Raw genomic sequence first — 24009 nt, forward strand, 5'->3', positions numbered from 1 at the left:
ACCCCACTTTCTGATGCACTTTTATGTTTATACATTCTGTCCCTTCCTGTCATGCTCTGGTTTTCATTTCCCCTCATTGCTACCCTGCTCTATTGCTTTCTCCATATTCTTTGACTTTTTATATTTTCGTTCGCCTGAACCCTCTTTTTTCCCCCCCCCCACTAATTAGTTTAAAGCCCTCTTTGCAGTCCTAGTTATTCGATTTGCCAGGACCCTAGCCCCAACTCAGTCTAAGTGGAGCCCGTCCCAACGGAACAGCTCCCTCTTACCCCAGTACTGGTGCCAGTGTGCCAGGCTCCAAAACCCATTTCTCCCACACTAGTCTTTGAGCCATGTGTTTAACTCTCTGATCTTATCTACCCTATGCAAATTTGCTCGTGGCTCAGGTAGTAAACCTTTGGTTCTGCTTTTTATTTTGGCCCCTAGCTGCTCATAATCCCTCAGCAGAACTTTTAAGTTGTGAGGAAAGACTGCAGAAACTTTTAAGCTTAGAGTTATACAAGGTTGTAAATGGTGGGGAAAAGGTAAATCTGGAAAAACTTATTTTAAATTAAGCTGAGGTAGAAAACAATGAGTTCCAGGTTTAAATGAGTTAAAGGAGATTTAGGACCGATAGAAAATTGTTCTCATCCAAAGAGTGATCAACTCATGCAGGAGACTTCCAGAAGGTTAAGAGGGAAAATCGAAAAGAAGTCTACTGGAGGCTTTCATACAAAAAATACAAAAGTAAACTATTGTGGATGATCTTGTGTTGTATTCAGTTAAATACAGAAAATTAATTTTATAAATTCAAGACTTTAATCACTGAATCAATTGGTAGTTTAACTTAAGGGTTTTATTTTCGTTCCAGATACTACAATTGATTTGTAAATCTCATTTTTATTAAAGCTTATTGTTGCTGTTGAGCAAGAAGAAATCTCAAGACTAAAGGCTTTGTATGAACGTGGACTGCAGAACAATGTCCGTGACCTGAGACTTATTGATGCAAAAGAAATCCAAGAGCGAGAGCCCTATTGTAGGGTAAAATCTTCTAAATGTTTTAATTTCCTTCTCTACCAAACTTCTCCTTCCCTGAATGTACAGGCTCATGCCATTGTACAGTTCCAGAGTGATGGCACCCTCTGACCCTTTACCCAAGTGGCCATTTTTCATATGTGGCTCGACAGTGATGGTGGGAGACTTTTTATTGTTGAGCTTGAACATATTGCTGCCAATCTATCCTTTCCCCAACATCCACATGCATGCTTTTCAACAAGGTTACTGGTTAATCATTAGGAGTGAACACCCTGACAGATCTTTTTTGTTCCCTTTGGCGTTCCCTATGACAGGGTGCAGTGGCAACTATAGTGCCCGAACTGTAGCCATGACTGAGATTAGCTAACTGGCTGGCAATCGAATGTGGGACATTTTTTTTTTTGTCTTGACTCAGCTACTTGCTGCCTTTTCCAACCAGGCCATTAAAGAAACATTAGTATTGAGAGCATTTGTAGAAGATTATTTTGTTTCTGCTCCCTTAAAGTATTTTAAAACATCATTTAAGAGAGGGTTCCTTTTTGGAACTTTAAAACATATTTTTTACATCAAGATATAAACCATAGGTAAATGCAATCTGCTTTAACATGGTAGAATCAAGAATGTGTATATGAAAAGGATATTGTAGCATTTGTGCTTTTTACTTGATATCAACTATTTTTTTAAAGAAAATGAACAAATGCCTTTTTACAAAGGTAACTCCTCAAATTACACATGCTTTTCATGGATTTAAATCTTTTGAAAATTGTATCCACTATAATAAAACTAAAAATTAACTTGCGCTCATACGGTATGGAGTCTTGACCTTGGTGGAGATACTACACACAGTGGAAGATGGTTTGATTCTGCACAATTTAGGATGCGTTTACACACTAGTCTGAAACGAATTGCTACTGAATTAGTTCCAGTCAGGCAGCACCTTGTTTATAATACCCGGTTCCCTATATAATTCTCACAGCTAAGAGAGAGCACATCATGGGTGGCGAAGAGCTTTTGTGCTTCGCCATTAAATTTTAAATCATGAGAGCATTCATTTACAAAACATTCAAACAACTCCTTAAAGGCTAGAATTTGCACACAATTCAATTGCCACCCAAAAAAACGCTAAGATTATTAAATTAACGCCAGCGAAAAATTGATCAAAAAAAGGAAAAAATTCTGCCCGGCAGGCAAAAATGGGTCTTACACACGGATTCTTGGCGGAAAAAGCAATACTGGGCAAATTGGGCGGTACTTACTCAAATTTAGTCCAAGGCTGCGGGTTGGGCCTAGCGAGGGAGGAAAACACGCACACTATTTTTCCCAAAAAAAAATCGGAGAACATTCTCGGGACCCTTTTCCACTTAATCGCGGTAAAAGAATTTTAAAAAAAGTTAACTTACCTTTTTTTGCAGGGCTTCATACCTACTGCCCAGCTCCGGCTGGTTTCTCATGGGCGTCTTTTTTCTACGTGCCAATGGGTCACCATTGTGACCAAACTTGGGCGGTAGTGTTTTTTTTGGCGGTGCACGCCGGCGGTCTGCTCCCCAGCAGTATTTCGAGACCGCCGGTGGAACTCTTTGAAGAAATTCCCGCCGGGTGGTTTTCTGCCAAAAACGAAGAATACCGCCGAAAAGCCCAGCGCAGATGGTGCTGAATTTCTAGCCCCAAGTGTTGATGATCTGACCGCATAATACTTTTTAAACTAGGTTTGACAAGAACTGCTGTTATATTTCATGTCATATCAAACCCAAGTGGTTATCTTCTCCAAGAGGTTTCACACTGCTTTCCTCTGGAGTCAGATTGAAACCTGACTCTGGAGGTATACTTTTGACAAGTATCAGTATAACTGCACTCTTGGTCTCCAGCAAACTTAGAGAAGGCCATCTCCCCACCATTGACTGCCTTCAGGCATCTAGGCCCCAAGCTCTGAAATCTCCTCACTAACTCACTCTCTTCATTTAAGACACTCCTTAAAACCTACCTCTCTAACCAAGCTTTTGGTCACCTGTCCTGATGTCATCTCCTTTGGCTTGGTATCAATTTTTGTCTGATTATGCTTCTGTGAAGCGCTTGGGCCATTTTAATGCACTAAAGACACAATATAAAGGCAAGCTGTTAATATCATGTACTGTAGTTATACACTTGATGACTTCACAAATGGAATTCTAGGATCTCTGAAACATGTTGAAGAGGATGACAAGGAGCCAGAGTGGCTCTCTGTCTTTTACACTTGTTCCGTGGGCTGATCTTATTAGAATGTTATAAGGTGGAAGAGACTGGATTCTCTTGTCAAACTGGATCCACTTCTTTGTTTTCTTGGACTGCCTGTGGATGTCTCCTTGGATCCTGGCTCAATTGTACTGCTTAACATCTTTATTATCTTGTTGAGATTCACCGAACTCCATACCTTGTATCTAATTGCCCAATTAAAGATAATTATATCTCTTGATCATTTTTGGCCTGATTTCTGCGGTTTGTGCCTTCGTGGTGTACAGCTGTAGAATGTGTGTTTGTGAGCCCTTCCATTAGTCAGCCTATTTGTTTGTTGACTCTTTGAATAGGACCAGCCCAAGTGGACCCTCTGAGAAGCTGGCTGTAAACAATAGAGATAAAAAGAAAAACTGAAAATGCTGGAAATTTGAAATAAAAATATAAAGTGCTCCTTGAATGGAATGAACTCTGTAGCCTGCCCAATCTTTGCATCCTGTGTTAATTTTTTTTGACTGCCACTTCAATAGTTTTATTTGTAATTCCATCCACTGAGTGGTTCCATTGAGGTTGTATGTGGCTGAGTGATACCTTAATAGGCATCAATATGATACTTTTGCAGTTATTAATTTCTGCTACATCTCTCAATTCTAGATACTGATTCGGTCTTAATGTCTTACAGCATTGCTCATAGATAATGTAAATCAGTTGAGGTGGATCACCTTCTTGCACATTTGTCTCATAAAATGCACTGCAAGCTCTTCAATACACTTGCCTTCCTTCTAACTTCACCCTCACTCAGCATAGTATATATCTTTCATTCCTCCTCAAAAGCTACCTCTTCACTATCCTGCCTCTTTCCATCACTTCTGCTTCTTTCCCTTTCCTCTCCTGTCAATTTCCTCTTTCCCAATTTCCTCCTTCGCACTTTGATTTTCTTCTCCTCCTTCATGTTCCCTGAAAGCATAATATAGATAATGCTGATAAACTACTGGTTATCATTTCTTAATATCCTCAATCATAAGGGGTTCCATTACCCCCTCTTATTTCTTTAAATCCGCCTACTGTTCCTCATACTTGTTTCATTTCTTCCGACTCCTCTTCAGTGAGGCCATGATGCAGATAATGTCCATAAACCACTGGAGCTTAATAGTTTCTTGATAACTATAAAGGCTTATTTTACCTCGATATGCAGATAATCTGCGGTAGCAAGCTAATCAATCTCCTGATAAATGCCAAATTTCCAGTAACCTTCCTTATGTTTTTAATCCTGCATCAGCAAACTTAGTTGTTGGCTTTAGCTCATGGGCCAATCAGATACTTGCTCTTGTGTTTTCATATATTGTGTTCTCATTGTAATTATTCTTGGAAAAAGACTTGATTTGTTTCTTTGAATATAACATTTTAATTTGCTGAATTTCAGATTTCATTTTCTGAAATTATATTTTCATTAAATATTAACCTATGATTTACAGGCTCAAACAAAAAAGCTGCTCTGTTTTAAAGGAAGAAATCTATTTTACTGTGAAAGTACATAAACTAAGGAATGAACAATGTTAGTTGCACAAAAAGAGTCTTTGGTAATTTGTACTGAATTTTCATGTATAACACTTTCTATTTTTTTATTGTAATGTAGGGTTTGATGGCTTTGGATTCTCCACAAACGGGCATTGTAGATTGGAGGGAGGTGGCCCTCTCGTATGCAAAAGAGTTTTCTGAAATGGGTGGGATTATAAAAACGCAGTTTGAAGCAACTGACTTTCAGATAACTAAGGAAAGTTCTGAAGGCTGTACAGATGGTAAGGACTACCCACAATTCCTGATGACATGTCACTGAACAGATTAAGTTATTTGCGGTTTGTGACAACTTAGGCACATTTGTTAAAATGGAAGTAAAGCAAGCTACTACACTTCTTAAAATAAATAGTATACCTCTTCAATTGAGGCAAGGAAATGCTGATTATCTCAACTATCCTCTCTAAAGTCAGTAAAATAGTAATTTACAAAAAAAACTGTGCTGCAGTTAAAGGGCTTCTTGATGATGCTAAAACCACACTTATATTGGAGAACCACTTTTTCATAATATGATCAAGTTGTAACATGCTCGGAATCACATTGTTGGCCATTTACATTGTGGTGTGGATCCAGAGCACTGACAGCAACATTGAAATGCATATACGATTTTGTGATTGTGCAGTTTTGATTAAAAGTCATGTTCGTGACTTTATGGCTTTCAGACTGTGGACCTTCCTGAGGAAGGCCTGTATGGGGTCAACAATGTATAAACTTCATTACTGGTTTGTACAGGTGGACTGGGAGCTTGGCCTATTCGGTGACCAATATTTTAAGTGTTTTGCTTCCAGAGGCAGGGAATACCAAATTTGTGAATTGGGGTTCTGTGCCTTTGGAGACATTTATGTCATCTCACTATGATTTATTATACCATGGAAGTGCCTCTGAAGAAATTGTTCCTGTCTGAAGTGGCTTCATAATCAAATTAAGTATTAGTATGTTTATTTATTTAGAAAGTTGGCTTTGTATGCAATGTAAAAATATCAGACACAAATGGAAGTTAATATTGATACATGAGAAAACTTAATAAAAAATGTGTGGCAATGTTTTAGACAAATGGACACCTGACGCAGTAAGTTGGCATGCTGTCCTTTTGTGTCTGATGAGATGAAATTGCTCTTGCCTGCACTTTCTTACAAACTTAAACACTTAACCTAGTGACTGCAGACTGATGGCATAAAACTGCTCACAAGTTATTATTAAAATCTGCAGTCTGTGGATGTCTGGTGTGGAAATTGTTGGGGGTGGGGGGTGGAAATCAGACTATTTCGGTAGGGAATACTCTCTTAAAAGTGGGTTTTAGGCACTGATGGGATGAAGTAGAGCAAACTTAATCTCCTCTGTTCTGTGCAATTCTGACCCAGAAGTATTGGATATCCAAAAGTGTAAAATGAAATCAGGATGAATATATTTCAAAAAGCAGAATACTTCATAAATTTTCTTCATCTTGATGAGCATAATATCATCAAAAATAAATTTGAAATAAACTTGCTTAGCAATTTGATGCATCTTAAATGATTTACATTTAACTTGATTATCAGTATAACTTGCAGCACAAAATGTACTAAAGCTATTTTTAGTTGATATGCTTATTCTTTGAGATGCACAACTTTTGTTTGTAAAGCTTTACCTCTTTGCCTACATAACTCTGCAAGACCCTTACTCAAGAAGTTCAGCATTATTTATATAGTCCTAAGTAGCCAATTATTCCTATACTTTTATTTGAGAGATTGTTTTTTTTTGTTCTAGGTCTAAAATATCCAATAACAATCAGGAGTTTGAAGGTAAAAAGTTTTTATTATCTAAAATTGAGCAAGATGGTAGATATAATAATGAGGTACTGGCAGTACATTTCCCAGCTTAAATTAGCAAGCATGGCTATTTTTCAGTAGTTAACCCAAACCGCATGTTTTCTAAGTAAATGAGAAATGGGGATCGGGAAAACAATGATTTTGGACATTGAGACCTGGATATGAATGCAGCTCATGATTAGGTACAGACTCCTTCCCCTGCTGGCTGCAATGGTCTGTGTGCAATTATTTAGGGCAGTTTCAATCCAATTCTCAGAAAATAGAGGACCAAAGCATCAAACTGTTCATAATTCATTGCAAGTTGTCAATCTTGCATCAAAAGGCAAGAAGAATGGATATTGTAGTAAGTGAGGTTGGAGTTGAAGCAATTTTGTTAAGGCAGAATGGAGGCGACTTTACATACTTGGCATACACAACTTGGGAATGCTTCATGCTGACACTGGTGGATAAAAATTGAAAAATATTGCATTCCTGATAAATATTTAGGCATGTATGACCTAAATCATATAAACTTTTTTGGTGAATTTCTATGAGCGGTTACAGTAACTTACATTTGTATGACGCCTTTAACATAGCCGGACACTCCAAGTTGCTTCATAGAGTTACAGAGGTAACCAAAGGCAAGATCAAAATGGCAGGTTTTGAGGAGGTTGCAACTTTTGATTAGTGAAGTCAAAAATAGGTCCCTTGCAGTCAGATTCAGATGAATTTATAATGGGGAACAAAGAAATGGCGGACCAGTTGAACAAATACTTTGGTTCTGTCTTCACGAAGGAAGACACAAATAACCTTCCGGAAATACTAGGGGACCGAGGGACTAGTGAGAAGGAGGAACTGAAGGAAATCTTTATTAGGTGGGAAATTGAGTTGGGGAAATTGATGGGATTGAAGGCTGATAAATCCCCAGGGCCTGATAGTCTGCATCCAAGAGTGCTTAAGGAAGTGGCCCTAGAAATAGTGGATGCATTGGTGATCATTTTCCAACAGTCTTATCAAATCTGGATCAGTTCCTATGGACTGGAAGGTAGCTAACATAACACCACTTTTTAAGAAAGGAGGGAGAGAGAAAACGGGTAATTATAGACCGGTTAACCTGACATCAGTAATGGGGAAAATGTTGGAATCAATTATTAAAGATGAAATAGCGCATTTGGAAAGCAGTGACCGGATCGGTCCAAGTCAGCGTGGATTTATGAAAGGGAAATCATGCTTGACAAATCTTCAACTTTTTGAGGATGTAACTAGTAGAATGGACAAGGGAGAACCAGTGGTGTATTTAGACTTTCAAAAGGCTTTTCACAAGGTCCCATACGAGGATTGGTGTGCAAAATTAAAGCACATGGTATTGGGGGTAATGTACTGACGTGGCTAGAGAACTGGTTGGCAGAGAGTCGGAATAAACGTGTCCTTTTCAGAATAGCTGGCAGTGACTAGTGGGGTGCCGCAGGGCTCAGTGCTGGGACCCCAGCTCTTTACAATATACATTAATGATTTGGATGAAGGAGTTGAGTGTAATATCTCCAAGTTTGCAGATGACACTAAGCTGGGTGGCGGTGTGAGCTGTGAGGAGGATGCTAAGAGGCTGCAGGGTGACTTGGACAGGTTAGGTGAGTGGGCAAACGCATGGCAGATGCAGTATAATGTGGATAAATATGAAGTTGTCCACTTTTGGTGGAAAAAACACGAAGGCAGAATATTATCTGAATGGCGGCAGATTAGGAAAAGGGCAGATGCAACGAGACCTGGGTGTCATGGTACATCATTGAAAGTTGGCATGCAGGTACAGCAGGCGGTGAAGAAGTCAAATGATATGTTAGCCTTCATAGCTAGGGGATTTGAGTATAAGAGCAGGGAGGTCTTACTGCAGTTGTACAGGGCCTTAGTAAGGCCTCACCTGGAATATTGTGTTCAGTTTTGGTCTCCTAATCTGAGGAAGGACGTTCTTGCTATTGAGGGAGTGCAGCGAAGGTTCACCAGATTGATTCCTGGGATGGCCGACTGACATATGAGGAGAGACTGGATCGACTGGGCCTGTATTCACTGGAGTTTAGAAGGTTGAGAGGGGATCTCATTGAAACACACAAAGTTCTGATGGGACTGGACAAGTTAGATACAGCAAGAATGTTCCTGATGTTGGGGAAGTCCAGAACCAGGGGACATAGTCTAAGGATAAGGAGTAAGCCATTTAGGACTGAGATGAGGAGAAACTTCTTCACTCAGAGTTGTTAACCTGTGGAATTCCCTTCCGCAGAGAGTTGTTGATGCCAGTTCATTGGATATATTCAAGAGGGAGTTAGATATGGCCCTTACGGCTAAAAGTGATCAAGGGGTATGGAGAGAAAGCAGGAAAGGGGTACTGAGGTGAATGATCAGCCAAAATCTTATTGAATGGTGGTGCAGGCTCGAAGGGCTGAATGGCTTTCTCCTGCACCTATTTTCTATGTTTCTAGGAGCTGTAGATATTTGCAGGTGTAGGATGAACTGAGACCATATAAGGATTTCCACACGAGGATAAAAATTTTGAATTCAGTGCACTGGAGGAGGCAAAGCCAGTGGTAATTGTCTAGGAAAGGATGATAGGTGAGCACGACTTAGTATAGAATAGGATGCGGGCAATGAAATTCTGGCTGAAATAGAGTTTGTATAGGGCAGAATTCGAGACACCACGAAGTCCTGGAGTTAAGTGCCAGCAGTTCTCCAGTGTCTCTCAAAATTGGTCATTTCTCATGTGTGAATCTAAGCAAACTATTGAACCTAAATAAACCACGCACACACACACACACACACACTCTCTCTCTCTAGCTACAGGTGTGGTGCCAGAGGACTGGAGGACTGCTAATGTTGTACATTTGTTTAGAAAGGGATAGATTGAGTAATTATAGGCCAGTCAGCTTAATCTCAGTGGTGGGAAAATTATTGGAAAAAATCCTGAGGGATAGGATAAATCTTCATTTGGAAAGACATGGATTAATCAAGGACAGTCAGCATGGATTTGTTAAGGGAAGATCATGTCTGACTAACTTGATTGAATTTTTCGAGGAGCTAACCAGGAGGATTGATGAGGGCACCGCATATGATGTAGTGTATATGGATTTTAGCAAAGCTTTTGATAAGGTCCCACAGGCCAGACTGGTCACGAAAGTAAAAGTCCATGGGATCTAGGGCAAAGTGTCAAGTTGGATCCAGAATTGGCACAGAGGCAGAAAGCAAAGGGTAATGGTTGATGGATGTTTTTGTGACTGGAAGGCTGTATCTAGTGGGGTTCTGCAGGGCTCAGTGCTGTAAATTTCTATGATTCTATGAAAAGCTGGGACCTTCCTGCTCTGTATGGCACAGCTGCTCACTTCCTCAATCAATTGTGTTCACTTTTAAAGAATTTATATTCTTTTATACTTCAAAGCTAACTAAAAGAACCACATGGGAAAGTTTGGCAATAAAAGCTAATCCTAACACCGCCTTACCTGCTGAGATTTCCAGCATTTTCTGTTTTGATTTCTAACACACTTTATCACGTGATCTATGCTTATTCCATTTAATTGGTATGTATGTGGTTGTGTGTTTTTTTTTGAACAGGGAGCTGCAGTACGATGCAGCTATGTTGTGACATGTGGAGGTCTCTATTCAGACAGGCTGTCGCAGAAATCGGGCTGTAGTCGCGAACCACGTATAGTGCCATTTCGGGGAGATTACCTGGTGCTAAAACCAGAAAAGCATTATTTAGTCAAAGGCAATATTTATCCTGTAAGTATTTGGGGTGTATGTGGTAAGTTTATTTTGCCATGAGCAACCACACAAGCGATTGGATATTTTTAAAATCTCTTGTTTTTCCTTTCTAATAGAATGCAGAATTTAATAATTGGGTACAAATATTGAAATACATGTTTGGAGTGGGGAGAGGTTAAGGGAGAAAAAAGGTAGGGTGGTTGGGTAGCAGTTAGCAGCTTTGGAATCCTAGCCAGAAAGAGAAGCTCCAAGGTTTCATGTCTCTTCTGTTTCCCTTGCCTCATTTGGATATAAACACTAATTTCTGTCCAGCTGACTAAATGGAACACTATGATGAGTTTTTGTTCAGTGAGATAAGAATGCATTCCCCTCGAACAATTGTTGCAATTCCAGTTTCTGCTGAAGTCAAAAAATTGAGTTAAATTATGATATTTCTTGCCCAGTTCCATTTCTGATTTAGGTGCATTCTTTAGTTCAATTTTGTAGTCTATTCCTGCTACTTTGTTATAGTCTCTTTTTTAAAAATCTATTCATTAGTGATGATTCTTGGCACATTAAATATATGTACTTGTACAAATTATATATTTTTCTCATTTGGATTACTATTCATGATCTTAAAATTATCAATGTTTTCCTCAATGGTGTTCTTCAATCTGGTGCCTGCTGAATTCATTCTATGTATTTTTCATATTGACTGTCAACATAAATCAGAGAATATTTTATTTTCAAATGTAGAGCCCCGTCTTTATTGGCTAGGGAAGACGATGAATTGTAGCAATTGGTTTACAAAGACAGGAAAATGGGAGAAAGGCTCTGGCAAAAGCCCCAAATCAAGGACTATTGTGGTAAAAGCTTAGGCTTGCTATTTATATTTTTGATCCTGGATGCTAAAATGCTGATAAAAAATATTGTGACTGGAGCACTTCAAGCACTATCGGGTCCTGCTCTCGTCTGCCAAAATCGCTCACTATTCCAGAATCATTCTGGAATATAAAGATAAATCCGGCTTCTATTCTTCACTGCTGACCATCTTTTTAAACCCCTCTTCCCCAGTCTCCACCCTCGCCTCCGACAATAAGTGTGAGGAGCTCATGGACTTTTTTATCTCTAAGATTGAGACCATTCGATCGGCCACCTCTACCTCTTCCCTTCCTTCCCCTAGCCAACAGAGCCAAACCTCATTGAAGGAAGCCCCCCTGCCTTAGCCCTGACCTCACATCTTTCTCCAGCTTCTCTCTGGTCTCCACTCATGACTTTTCCAAACTCATCCTGTCCATAAGACCTACTTCCTGCTCCCTTGACCCTATTCCCACCAAACTGCTGACCACTTAACTTCCTTTTCTGGCTCCCATGTGAGCTGACATTGGTAACGGTTCTATCTCCTCAAGTACTGTCCCTTAAATCTACTGTCATCACCCCTCTCAAAAAAAAAAACAACCCTCGACCCCTCCGTCCTTGCAAACTACCGCCTCATCTCCAACCTCCCTTTCCTCTCCAAAGTCGTTGAACATGTTGTCGCCTCTCAATCCGTGCCCACCTTTCCCACAATTACATGTTTGAATCCCTCCCATCTGGTTTCCGCGCCTCTCGCAGTACCGAAATGGCTCATCAAATTCACAAATGACCTCTTTTGTGACTGTGACAAAGGTAACCTATCCCTCCTCGTCCTTATTGACTTGTCTGCAGCCTTTGACACGGTTCACCACTCTTATCTTTCTCCAGCATCGCTCCACCATTGTCCAGCTGGGTGGGACTGCACTTGCCTGGTTCCATTCTTATCTATCTAATCGTAGCCATAGAATCACCTGCAATGGCAAGTTACCTCTGGTGTCCCCCAAGGATCTATCCTTGGCCCCCTCCTATTTCTCATCTACATATTGTCCCTTGGCATCAGAAACCACAGTGGCAGTTTCCACATATACGCTTATGACACCCAACTCTACCTTACTAACACCTCTCTTGACCCTTCCACGGTCTCTAAATTGTCAGACTGCTTGTCCGACATCCAGTTTGAGATGAGCAGAAATTTTCTCCAGTTGAATATTGGGAAGACTGAATCCATTGTTTTCGGTCCCCGTCACAAACTCCGTTCCTTAGCCACTGACTCTATCCCTCTCCAACTTCTGTCTGAGGTTGAACCACACTGTTCGCAACCTTGGTGTCATACTTGACCCTGAAATGCGCTTTCGACCACACATCCGCAGCGCAACTAAGACTGCCTATTTCTACCTCTGTGACATCGCCCGTCTTCTACCTTGCCTCAGCTCAACCGCTGCTGAAGCCCTCATCCAAGCCTTTGTTACCTCTAGACTTGACTATTCCAACACACTCCTAGCTGGCCTCTCACATTCTACCCTACGTAAACTAGAGTTGATCCAAAACTCAGCTGCCTGTATCATAACTCGCACCAAGTCCCACTCACCCATTACCCCTGTGCTCACTGACCTACATTGGCTTCCGGTTAAGCAACGCCTCGATTTCAAAATTCTCATCCTTATTTTCAGATCCCTCCATGGCCTCACGCCTCCCTATCTCTCTCATCTTCACAACCCCCCGAGATGTCTGGGCTCCTCTAATTCTGCGCTCCTGAGCATCCTTGATTATAACCACTCAACTGTTAGTGGCTGTGTTTTCTGTTGCTTAGGCCCCAAGGTCTAGAACTCCCTGCCTAAACCTCTGCCCCTCTACACCTCTTTCTTCCTTCAAGACGTTCCTTAAAACTTATCTCTTTGACCAAGCTTTTGGTCACCTGCACTAATTTCTACTTCTACGGTTCGGTGTCAAATTTTTAATCTCATAATGCTCCTGTGAAAAGCTTTGGGACGTTTCACTGCATTAAAGAACATAAGAAATGGGAGCAGGAGTAGGCTATTCAGTCCCTCGAGCTTGCTCCATCATTTAATAAGATCAAGGCTGATCTGATCTTGGGCTCAGCTCCACTTCCTTGCCCACTCCCCATAACTCTTCACTCACTTATTGTTCAAAAATCTGTCTATCTCCACCTTAAATATATTCAGTGACCTAGCCTCCACAGCTCTCTGTGATTCCACAGATTTATGACTCTCTGGGACAAGAAATTTCTCCTCATCTCAGTTCTAAATGGATGACCCCTTATTCTTAAACTATGCCCCCTAGTTCTAGATTCCCCCACAAGTGGAAACATCCTCTCTGCATCTACCTTGTCGAGTCCCTCAGTATCTTGTATGTTTCAATAAAATCACCTCTCATTCTTCTGAACTCCAATGACTATAGGCCCAACCTGCTCAACCGTTCTTCATAAGTCAACCCCTTCATCTCAGGAATCAACCTAGTGAACCTTCTCTGAACTGCCTCCAATGCAAATATATCCTTCCTTTTAAATAAGGAGACCAAAACTGTATGCAGTACTTTAGGTGTGGCCTCACCAATAAGCCTGTACGGTTGTAGCAGGACTTCTCTGCTTTTATACTCCATCCCCCTTGCAATAAAGGCCAATATTCCATTTGTCTTCCTGATTACTTGTACCTGCATGCTAACTTTGTGTTTCATGCACAAAGACCCCCAGGTCCCTCTGTACTGCAGCATTTTGTAATCTCTCCATTTAAATAATTTGTTTTTTTATTTTTCCTGCCCAAGTGGATAACCTCACACTTTCCACATTATACTCCAACTGCCAAATGTTTGCCCACTTACTTAGCTGTCTATATCCCTTTGCAAATTTTTTGTGTCATCCTCACAACTTCCTTTCCCACCCATCTTTGTATCATCAACAAACTTGGCTACATTGCACTCGGTCCCTTCATCCAAGTTATTAATATAGATCGTAAATAGTTGAGGCCCCAGCACCAATCCCTGCTAATTACTGTTTGCCAACCGGAAAATGACCCATTGATCCCGACTCTGTTTTCTGTTGGTTAGCCAATCCTCTATCCATGCTAATATATTACCCCCAATCCCGTGAGCACTTGTCTTGTGCAATAATCTTTGATGTGACACCTTATCGATTGCCTTCTGGAAATCCAAATACACCACATCCACTGTTTTACCCCTTGTCCACCCTGCTCATTACATCCTCAAAGAACTCCAACAAATTTGTCAAACATGATTTCCCTTTCATAAAACCATGCTGACTCTGCTTGACTACATTATCCTTTTCCAAATGTCCTGCTACTGCTTCCTTAATAATGGACTCCAGCATTTTCACAACGACAGATGTTGGGCTTACTGGTCTATAGTTTCCTGCTTTCTGTCTCCCTCCTTTTTTTAAATAGGGGCGTTACATTTGCGGTTTTTGGTAGATTACAACCAATGCATCCACTATCTCGGCAGCCACTTTTAAGACCCTAGGATGCAGGCCATCAGGTCCAGGTGACTTGTCCACTTTTAGTCCCATTATTTTACAGAGTAATTTTTCTTTAGTGATGGTGATTATTTTAAGTTCCTCCCTCCCTATAGCCCCTTAAAGGCGCTAATTAAATGCAAGTTGTTGAACAAAAAATTTTTAATGGTTTAGGCAAATTTTAGTTATTTTGAAATGCATTTTCACAAACACTTAATATTTAAAGCTGTTAACACTGATGTTTTTTTCTTTATGAAATAAAACAATATTGTAGACTTGAATGGTTAGTTCCAAGCAGAATCATTCATGTCATAACAATTTGCCTTCTAATTTGCTGAAAAAGTTCTTGTGAAAAATAATGCAAATACCTCGGAGTTAAACAAAGTAAACTGAATACATAGGCCCAAAAATTCTCAAGTTTGTAAAGGGCATAAAGGAAGATTTCCACTTGGGCTTGGAATTTGGGGTGGAGCCAGATTACGCTGGGTTTCCAGTGGGAGTGGAGATGAACGGATCTTCCTCCTGTCTGCTACATGTCGATTCCATGTGTCTGAAGGAATTCCACCCATTCTTTTTCTTAGGCAGTCCCTCGGCATCGAGGATGACTTGCTTCCACACTGAGTTCTCAGGTGACTGAGTCCAATGCGGGACCTACAAGTCTCACAGATGGGAGGGACAGGGGTGGGGTGCTTAGGTTGTCGTGCGCTCCTTCTGCTGTTTGCGCTTGGTTTCCGTGTGCTCCCAGCGCAGAGACTCGGTGTTCGGCACCTTACCGGATGCTTCTCCTCCATTTTGAGCAGTCTTGGGCCAGGGATTCCCATGTATCGGTGGGGATGTTGCACTTTTTCAAGGAGGCTTTGAGGGTGTCCTTGAAGTGTTTCTTCTGCCCATCTGGGGCTCGCTTGCTGTGTTGGAGCTCTGAGTAGAGCACTTGTTTTGGGAGTCTAGTATCGAGCATGCGGACCATGAGTTACATTATACCCTACATAGATCTCCATGGAACTCTCACCAATTGAAAACTGGTGTGAGTACTAGGGGCTTTAGAAAGGCCAAAGATCTTTACCAGACTAAGGTGAGCTCTGCTGGAAGTTTTTTTTTTAAAAAAACATTTATCTCTGGGCTTTGGAGCACCTCAGGGGGACTGGCTTTGGGCTGCTTTGTCTCACAAGGGCACATCGAGGCAGGTGCTACTGAGGGGTTCTCGCAAATGCAACATGCTCACCCTTCCCATGCAAATGACCTCATCCCTTGTCCCTGTAGAGCAGTCACCAAAGATTTCAAGGTCCACAGAGGATAATGGAAGGCTGAGTGAATTACAATAATTTAGTCAATGGGTTCAGGTAACATTATACATGAGTCTAATTGATTACATATTTTTGAATGTTGTCTGATAGTGAATTTTCTTTTCATTTTCTTAATGGTGCAATTTGTTTTGACATAGATGTTTAAAGTTCAAAATACTGCTGTGTATCTTAGTACCTGACACACTTGCAATGTGTTGGTCTTGCAGTTTGACCAAACTATTATTGTTTTTGATTATCTCCCCTCTCATGAAGGCAGTTAAACTATTAGCGTGTGCAAAGCAAGGTAGTGGGAAGCATGTTGAACTGATGCTGGTTTTGGTAAAGTTCTGCTTATTTTGTTTTGCTGTAAGTTGCTTCATCGTGTTGCAAAATGTACAACATACCAGCACCATGAATGCCAGTATATATTAAGAAAATCAATTATGAGAATTTCATTGTAATTTGGCAAACCAAGTAGAATGGCACTTTAAGATAACTGCTTCTCTTTCCATAAATGGTAACAGTAGCTGGTGTGATTGTATTGCTTATGGATAGGCTGTGATCATTGGCTTATGGTCATTGCAATACAGTAGGCCAAATCCCACTGAGCTCATCATCTAATCAACACAGCCTTTTGTTAGAAATTGTGTCTGATCCTTCCTGGTTTTTGAGTAATTAATTAAACAATCAATGAAAAATGTTTCTTCAATGGAATTATTTGAATATTTGTATTATGATCATTTAAACTGTGTCTCTTTCTTTTTATAGGTCCCAGACCCAAAGTTTCCTTTCCTCGGTGTGCACTTTACACCCAGAATGAATGGTAGTGTCTGGCTTGGGCCCAATGCAGTCTTGGCATTTAAACGGGAAGGTTACAATGTTTTTGACTTTGACCTGCATGATTTTACAGATGCAGTAAGCTATAGGTATGCACTAGATTTCAGACCTGAATCTCTGCAACATATTAACAGATTAGTGAAGTATTTAATTTTAAAACTTTCAACATTGACTAAACTGTTAAATCTTCAGTTCATCCTCTTTAGGATGCAAACTATTTATTCGACTTACTCATTAGCTGCAAACTGTAAATTACTCATGATGAAAATTAATCCTGTTGCAGTTCAAAACACATGTTCCAATAACATTTTTAATCACTTCAATTAAACTGCTTTTAAGAATTTGTTATCTGTCTTTGATATGATGTCTATTGGTGATTTTAAAATAAACATCTGAAACTTGCATCACCCATGAATGCTAACTGTATTTTATAAGAATAACACGAGATGGATTGCCTTTCAAGAACGTTGGAGTTTATATATACTTCCTTCTATAACTATTTTTGATCTATGTGGTGTTACACATACACTTGTTTGAAATGGGAGAAGGGAGGCCCAGCCGCCGATAGATGAAGGGAGGCCTGGTTGCCGCCGATGGATGAAGGGAGGCCTGGATGACACCAATGGGTGGAGGCCCGGAGGGAAGGCTCGCACGTGAGGTAGATTCAAACCTGTTTTTGAAGCTGGTCGAAGGTTCACCACTGTTGAGATCACCGGGGGTCGCTTGGAGCAGCTGAGTCGTCCATGGGGAGCGAGAAGCGAGGAGGTCGGCCTGGAAGGTAGGCCGCCGGTGGGGGATGGGCAGTGGGTCCTTACAGCATGGTTTAAGGGGTAGGTAGAGTAATTTAAGTGAGGAAGAGAATGTTCGAAGATCAGGCCTTCAAATCTGCCATCAAGCTCATGGTCTACAGAGCTGTAGTGATACACGCCGTCCTGTACGGCTCAGAGACATGGACCATATACAGTAGACACCTCAAATCGCTGGAGAAATACCACCAACAATGTCTCCGCAAGATCCTGCAAATCCACTGGGAGGACAGACGCACCAACGTTAGCGTCCTCGATCAGGCCAACATCCCCAGCATCGAAGTACTGACCACACTCGACCAGCTCCGTTGGGCGGGCCACATTGCTCACATGCCTGACACAAGACTCCCAAAGCAAGCACTCTACTCTGAACTCCTGCACAGCAAGCGAGCCCCAGGTGGGCAGAGGAAATGTTTCAAGGACAACCTCAGTGCCTCCTTGATAAAATGCAACATCACCACCAACACCTGGGAATCCCTGGCCGAAGACCGCCCTAAGTGGAGGAAGTGCATCCGGGAGGGCGCTGAGCACCTCGAGTCTCGTCGCCGAGAGCATGCAGAAAACCAGTGCAGACAGCGGAAGGAGCGTGCGGCAAACCAGTCCCACCTACCCTTTCCTTCAACGACTGTCTGTCCCACCTGTGACAGAGACTGTAATTCCCATTATTGGACTGTTCAGTCACCTGAGAACTCACTGAGTGAAAGCAAGTCTTCCTCGATTTGAGGGACTGCCTATGATGATGATGATGATGATGTTTGAAAATTTCATTTTTAAATTAGAGCGGTTTGATCATTTATGTTAATAAAAGTAATTAAATTCTTAGTACGTTAAAGTTTGGTAGTGGGTTCCAGTTTGTATCTGGATCTTAAATTAATTTGAGATTTTCAGAGGCATAGAAAAAAATTCTCCACCTTCTCTTTACCAGCGGAGTTCAAAAACTTGTGCTGAAAAATGTAGCATTTGGTGTAAAAGAAATGTACAGAGGAATCTTTATCCATGCCCAAGTGAAGCAGCTTCAGCGGTACATACCAGACCTCACCGTCAATGATGTCATGAGGTGAGTAGCAAGAGCGTATGAAGCACATGGAAACTCAACAGTTATCACCTCCACTTTGCATTTTTTCTCTAGATGCTTTGTGTTTGCAGCCACCACCATAATGATTTTATCTGTTACTCCATTAGATCCCTCCAAAGATCAGTTTGTATTTGTCAGAGAAAATGTTGACTTTAATTTTTACTAATCTCCAATTAAAATAGAAAATGTTGGTGGGGATCATGCAATCTACCAATAAACTGTTGCTAGATTTAATTGATTACTACAACAGGACAAAAGCAAAATACTGCGGATGCTGGAAATCTGAAATAAAAACATAAAATGCTGGAAATACTCAGCGGGTCAGGCAGCATCTGTGGAGAGAGAAAGAGTTAACGTTTCAGGTCAATGACTTTCATCTCTAACTTTTTCCAGTTTTGATGAAACAGGTTTTAAGCAAGCACAGAGGCAGGGAAAGGGGGAGGCGAGGAAAGGAAAGAACAAGAGAGAAAGTTGGTGATGGGATGGAACACAGGAGAGATTAAATGACAAAAGAGATGATGGTTCAAGGCAAAAAGGGATAATAATGGGACAAGTACAGAAACAAAAAATGGCTCTAAGGGAGGTGTAAATGGCAATAGCAGAATCATTTGCTGCCTGAAAAAGTGGCAGCAGTGGTTATGATCTGAAATTGTTGAACACAATGTTGAGTCCGGAACACTTTAATGTGCCTAATCGAAAGATGAGGTGGTGTTCCTCAAGCTTCCATTGAGCTTAATTATAATAATGTAAGGAGACCAAGGACAGAGAAATCAAAGTGGGAGTGGGGCGGAGAATTAAAATGATCGGCGACTGGAAGATTGGGGTCACACTTGCAGACTGAACGGAGGTGTTTTGCAAATCGATCACCCAATCTGCGTTTTGGTCTCCTCAATGTAGAGGTATCCTCAGTGGGATAGAGAGCCATGTATCTAAGCTTGCCGATGACAAAAAGATAGGCATTCTAATTGGTGTAGATGGAAGCGCAAAATGACAAAGATATTAATAAATTAAGTGAATGGGCAAAATTGTGGCAAATATATTTCAATGTAGGCAAATGTGTTGTCATCCACTTTGGACCTAAAAGGGATAGAACAGGGTACTTTCTAAATAATGAAATGCTAGAAACAGTGGATGTCCAAAGAGACTTGGGGTCCATGTACATAGATCAGTAAAATGTCATGGACAGGTACAGAAAATAATCAAAAAGGCTAACTGAATTCTAGCCTTTATATCTAGAGGACTAGAATACAAGGGCATAGAAGTAATGCTACAGCTATGCAAAGCCCTGGTTAGACCACACCTGGAGAACATAAGAAATAGGAGCAGGACTAGGCCATACCACCCCTCGAGCCTGCTCTGCCATTTAATACGATCATAGCTGATCCGATCATGGACTCGGGTCCACTTCCCTGTCCGCTCTCCATAACCCCTTATTCCTTTATCGTTTAAGAAACTGCCTATTTCTCTCAAATTTATTCAATGTCCCAGCTTCCACAGCTCTCTGAGGCAGCGAATTCCACAGATCCACAACCCTCAGAAGAAATTTCTCCTCATCAATTTTAAATGGGCGACCCCTTATTCTAAGATTATGCCCTCTAGTTCTAGTCTCCCCTATCAGTGGAAACATCCTCTCTGCATCCACCTTATCAAGCCCCTTCATAATCTTAGATGTTTAACACCTCATTCTTCTGAATTCCAATGAGTAGAGGCCCAACCTACTCAACCTTTCCTCCATAAGTCAACCCCCTCATCTCTGGAATCAACCTAGTGAACCTTCTCTGAATTGCTTCCAAAGCAAGTATATCCTTTCGTAAATATGGAAACCAAAACTGCACGCAGTATTCCAGGTGTGGCCTCACCAATACCCTGTATAGCTGTAGCAAGATTTTCCTGCTTTTATAATCCATCCCCTTTGCAATAAAGGCCAAGATTCCATTGGCCTTTCTGATCACTTGCTGTACCTGCATACTAACCTTTTGTGTTTCATGCACAAGTACCCCCAGGTCCTGCTGTACTTCAGCACTTTGCAATCTTTCTCCATTTAAATAACAACTTGCTCTTTGATTTTTTTTCTGCCAAAGTGCATGACCTCACACTTTCCAACATTATACTCCATTTGCCAAATTTTTGCCCATTCATTTAGCCTGTCTATGTCCTTTTGCAGATTTTGTGTGTCCTCCTCACACATTGCTTTTCCTCCCATCTTTGTATCGTTGGCAAACTTGGCTACGTTACACTCAGTCCCTTCCTCCAATATAGATTGTAAATAGTTGGCATCCCAGCACTGATCCCTGCGGCACCCCACTGGTTACTGATTGCCAACCTGAGAATGAACCATTTATTCTTACTCTCTGTTTTCTGTTCGTTAGCCAATTCTCTATCCATGTTAATATATTACCCCCAACTTCGTGAACTTTTATCTTGTGCAGTAACCTTTTATGTGGCATCTTGTCAAATGCCTTCTGGAAGTCCAAATACACATCCACTGGTTCCCCTTTATCCACCCTGTTCGTTACATCCTCAAAGAATTCTAACAAATTTGTCAAACATGACTTCTTCATAAATCCATGCTGACTCTGCCTGACTGAATTTTGCTTTTCCAAATGTCCTGCTACTTGCTTTAATAATGGACTCCCAACATCTTCCCAACCAAACATGTTAGGCTAACTGGTTTATAGTTTCCTGCTTTTTGTCTGCCTCCTTTTTTTAAATAGAAGTATTACACTTGCAGTTTTCCAATCTGCTGGGACCTCCACAGAATCCACCGAATTTTGGTAAATTACAACCAATGCATCCACTATCCCTGCCGCTACATCTCAAGACCCTAGGATGCAAGCCATTAGGTCCAGGGGAATTATCTGCCTTTAGTCCCATTATCTTACTGAGTACCACCTCCTTAGTGATTGTGATTGTGTTAAATTCCTCCCCCCCCCAACCCCCTATAGCCCCTTGAATATCCACTGTCGGAATATTGTTAGTGTCCTCTACCGTAAAGACTGATACAAAATATTTGTTCAGAGTTTCTGCCATCTCCATGTTCCCCATTACTAATTCCCTGGTTTCGTCCTCTAAGGGACCAACATTTACTCTAGCCACTCTTTTTTCCTTTTTTATATACCTATAGAAACTCTTGCTATCTGTTATATTTCGTGCTAGTTTACTTTCATAGTCTATCTTCCCTTTCTTAATCATTTTTTTAGTCATTCTTTGTTGGCTTTTAAACGCTTCCCAATCTTCTGTCCTCCCACTAGTACCGTTTAGTTCTGGGAATCACACCTTTGGATGGATATATTGGTCTTGAAAGGAGTGCAGCATAGATTTACCGAAGTGATACCTGGACTCCAAGGGTTAAATTACAAGGGGAGATTACACAAACTAAGGTTGTATTCCCTGGAATTTAGATGATTGGAGGGGTGATTTGATCGAAGTTTTCAAGATATTAAGGGGAACTGATAAGGTAGAGAGAAACTATTTCTGCTGGTTGGGGAATTTAGGACAAGGGTACTTAGCTTAAAAATTAGTCAGATTTTTCAGGAGTGAAGTTAGGTAACATTTTTACACGCAAAAGGTGGTAGAAGTTTGGAACTCTTTTCAGCAAATGGCAGTTGATACTAGGTCAATTAATTTTTAATTTGAGATTGATAGATTTTGGTTAACTAAAGGTATTAAGGGATCTAGGGCAAAGGCGAATATGGAGTTAGGTCCCATATTAGCCATGGTCTCATTGAATGGCCTAACAGGCTCGAGGGGCAAAATGGCCTACTCTTGTCCATATGTACCACTAAATTAAGTGGAGTACTGCAACTTCTAGAAGAGGGAAGTTCAGAGATTTTCCCATCTCACAAATTACATTGTCTGCCTATTACCATAATATTGAACTATATTTGGAGTGTATGACCCAAATCGTCCCAGCTATAAGGGGACAGTAGAAAAGCAAAGTGGATAAAAATAAGACCATAGGTACAAAATAAGAAATTGAGTTTCTTAAGATTGCATTGAAGGAGTTCACTGTTAATGTCATTCAATTTTTTGATATGTTTGTTTTTATATTGACTTAAGTGTTTGTGAAATTATCTTTACCATCTGTTAGCATCTGTAGCTGCATATATACTTTCAGGATTTGTTTGGTTAGTTCACAAGAGTCAATGTAAACAGTATGGAATTAATAAATCTAGTCATAGCTCAGATTAAAAAATCTTAATGCTGATTTAAAGTATGTAACCAGACTTCACAGCAACTTTCTGCTAAAAGAAAATGAAGACAGATAATTTGGTATAATCTGATGCATGAACTGATTAGAACACAGTATAATTGAAATTGGAAATAAATGTAATCTCCACATAAAAGGATTTTAAAGCTATCATCATTGTTTTGTATACTGCTATACTTTAAATTACCTCTAGGGTATGCTATATTTCTGCAGAGGGCCATCTGGAGTAAGAGCCCAAGCCTTGGACAGAAATGGCAATCTAGTGGATGACTTTGTGTTTGATGGAGGCTCTGGAGCTATTGGGAGCCGCGTTCTTCATGTTCGAAACGCCCCTTCTCCTGCAGCAACTTCATCCTTAGCTATTGGTGAAATCATTGCTGACGAAGCAGAAACAAAATTTAATTTGTAATGTTACATTTTTTATGTTTTATAAAATGTTGGTAAATTGCACCCACTACAAAATATGGCACTCCAATGCAAGTATATCCTTCCTTTACATGTCCTTCTACAACATTGAGACCTACAGATTTGTTTGATTTAAAATGGTTTTCTCAGCATAATTTTTTTTTAAATGTATCTGACGGCTGTTAAGCAAAAGTCTGTGCAATGCATTTTAGTAACTGAATTTGATGCCTTTTTCCAAACAAGTTCAGACACACCTTATTTGAATATATGAAGAGCTACAATTTATTTTGTATTTTTTAACTCTGCTCAAACTGTTATAAAATGAAATAATTGTAAAACTTGTATGAAAATTAATTTGATGCACAAATGAATCATACTTCAAACAACTTGACTGTATTTGAGTATTTTTTAAGTACTTTATTGTTCTTTACTCAGTGGTGAGAATGTGGAACTCACTACCACATGGAGTAGTAGTTGAAGCGAATAGCATAGATGCTTTAAAGGGGAAGCTAGATAAGTACACGAGGGAAAAATTAAGGTATGTTGATAGGGTGAGGTGAAGTAAGGTGGGAGGTGGCCCGTGTGGAGCATAAACACTGCCATAGACACGTTGGGCAAATTGCATGTTTCTTTGCTGTAAATTCTATGCACTAATAAAATAAATAATCATCAGATACAGAAAATGCAGAGAAACTATAATGCAGTATAGCTTGGAGATGAAGAGTATGTTCTTTTAAAAAAAAATTA

General features: G+C 40.5%; 1 protein-coding gene across 4 annotated transcripts in view; it reads left to right on the top strand.

Moving 5' to 3' along the window:
• Positions 1 to 23617, top strand: part of l2hgdh (L-2-hydroxyglutarate dehydrogenase) — a 43683-nt gene extending 20066 nt beyond the window's left edge. For 2 of the 4 annotated variants that reach the window (XM_070879240.1, XM_070879243.1), the window contains 7 exons: positions 889 to 1020; positions 4859 to 5021; positions 6544 to 6578; positions 10179 to 10346; positions 16698 to 16855; positions 18498 to 18629; positions 23071 to 23617. In XM_070879240.1, coding sequence (XP_070735341.1) covers positions 889 to 1020; positions 4859 to 5021; positions 6544 to 6578; positions 10179 to 10346; positions 16698 to 16855; positions 18498 to 18629; positions 23071 to 23266 — 984 coding nt within the window. In that variant the 3' untranslated portion in view covers positions 23267 to 23617. Of the gene's footprint in view, positions 1 to 888; positions 1021 to 4858; positions 5022 to 6543; positions 6579 to 10178; positions 10347 to 16697; positions 16856 to 18497; positions 18630 to 23050 lie in introns of all 4 variants that reach the window. The other 2 variants (XM_070879242.1, XM_070879241.1) reach the window with 2 other exon arrangements.
• The last annotated feature ends 392 nt before the right edge of the window (positions 23618 to 24009 follow it).

The sequence above is a fragment of the Pristiophorus japonicus genome, chromosome 4 (assembly GCF_044704955.1).
Source record: "Pristiophorus japonicus isolate sPriJap1 chromosome 4, sPriJap1.hap1, whole genome shotgun sequence".
Lineage (NCBI taxonomy): Eukaryota > Metazoa > Chordata > Chondrichthyes > Pristiophoridae > Pristiophorus > Pristiophorus japonicus.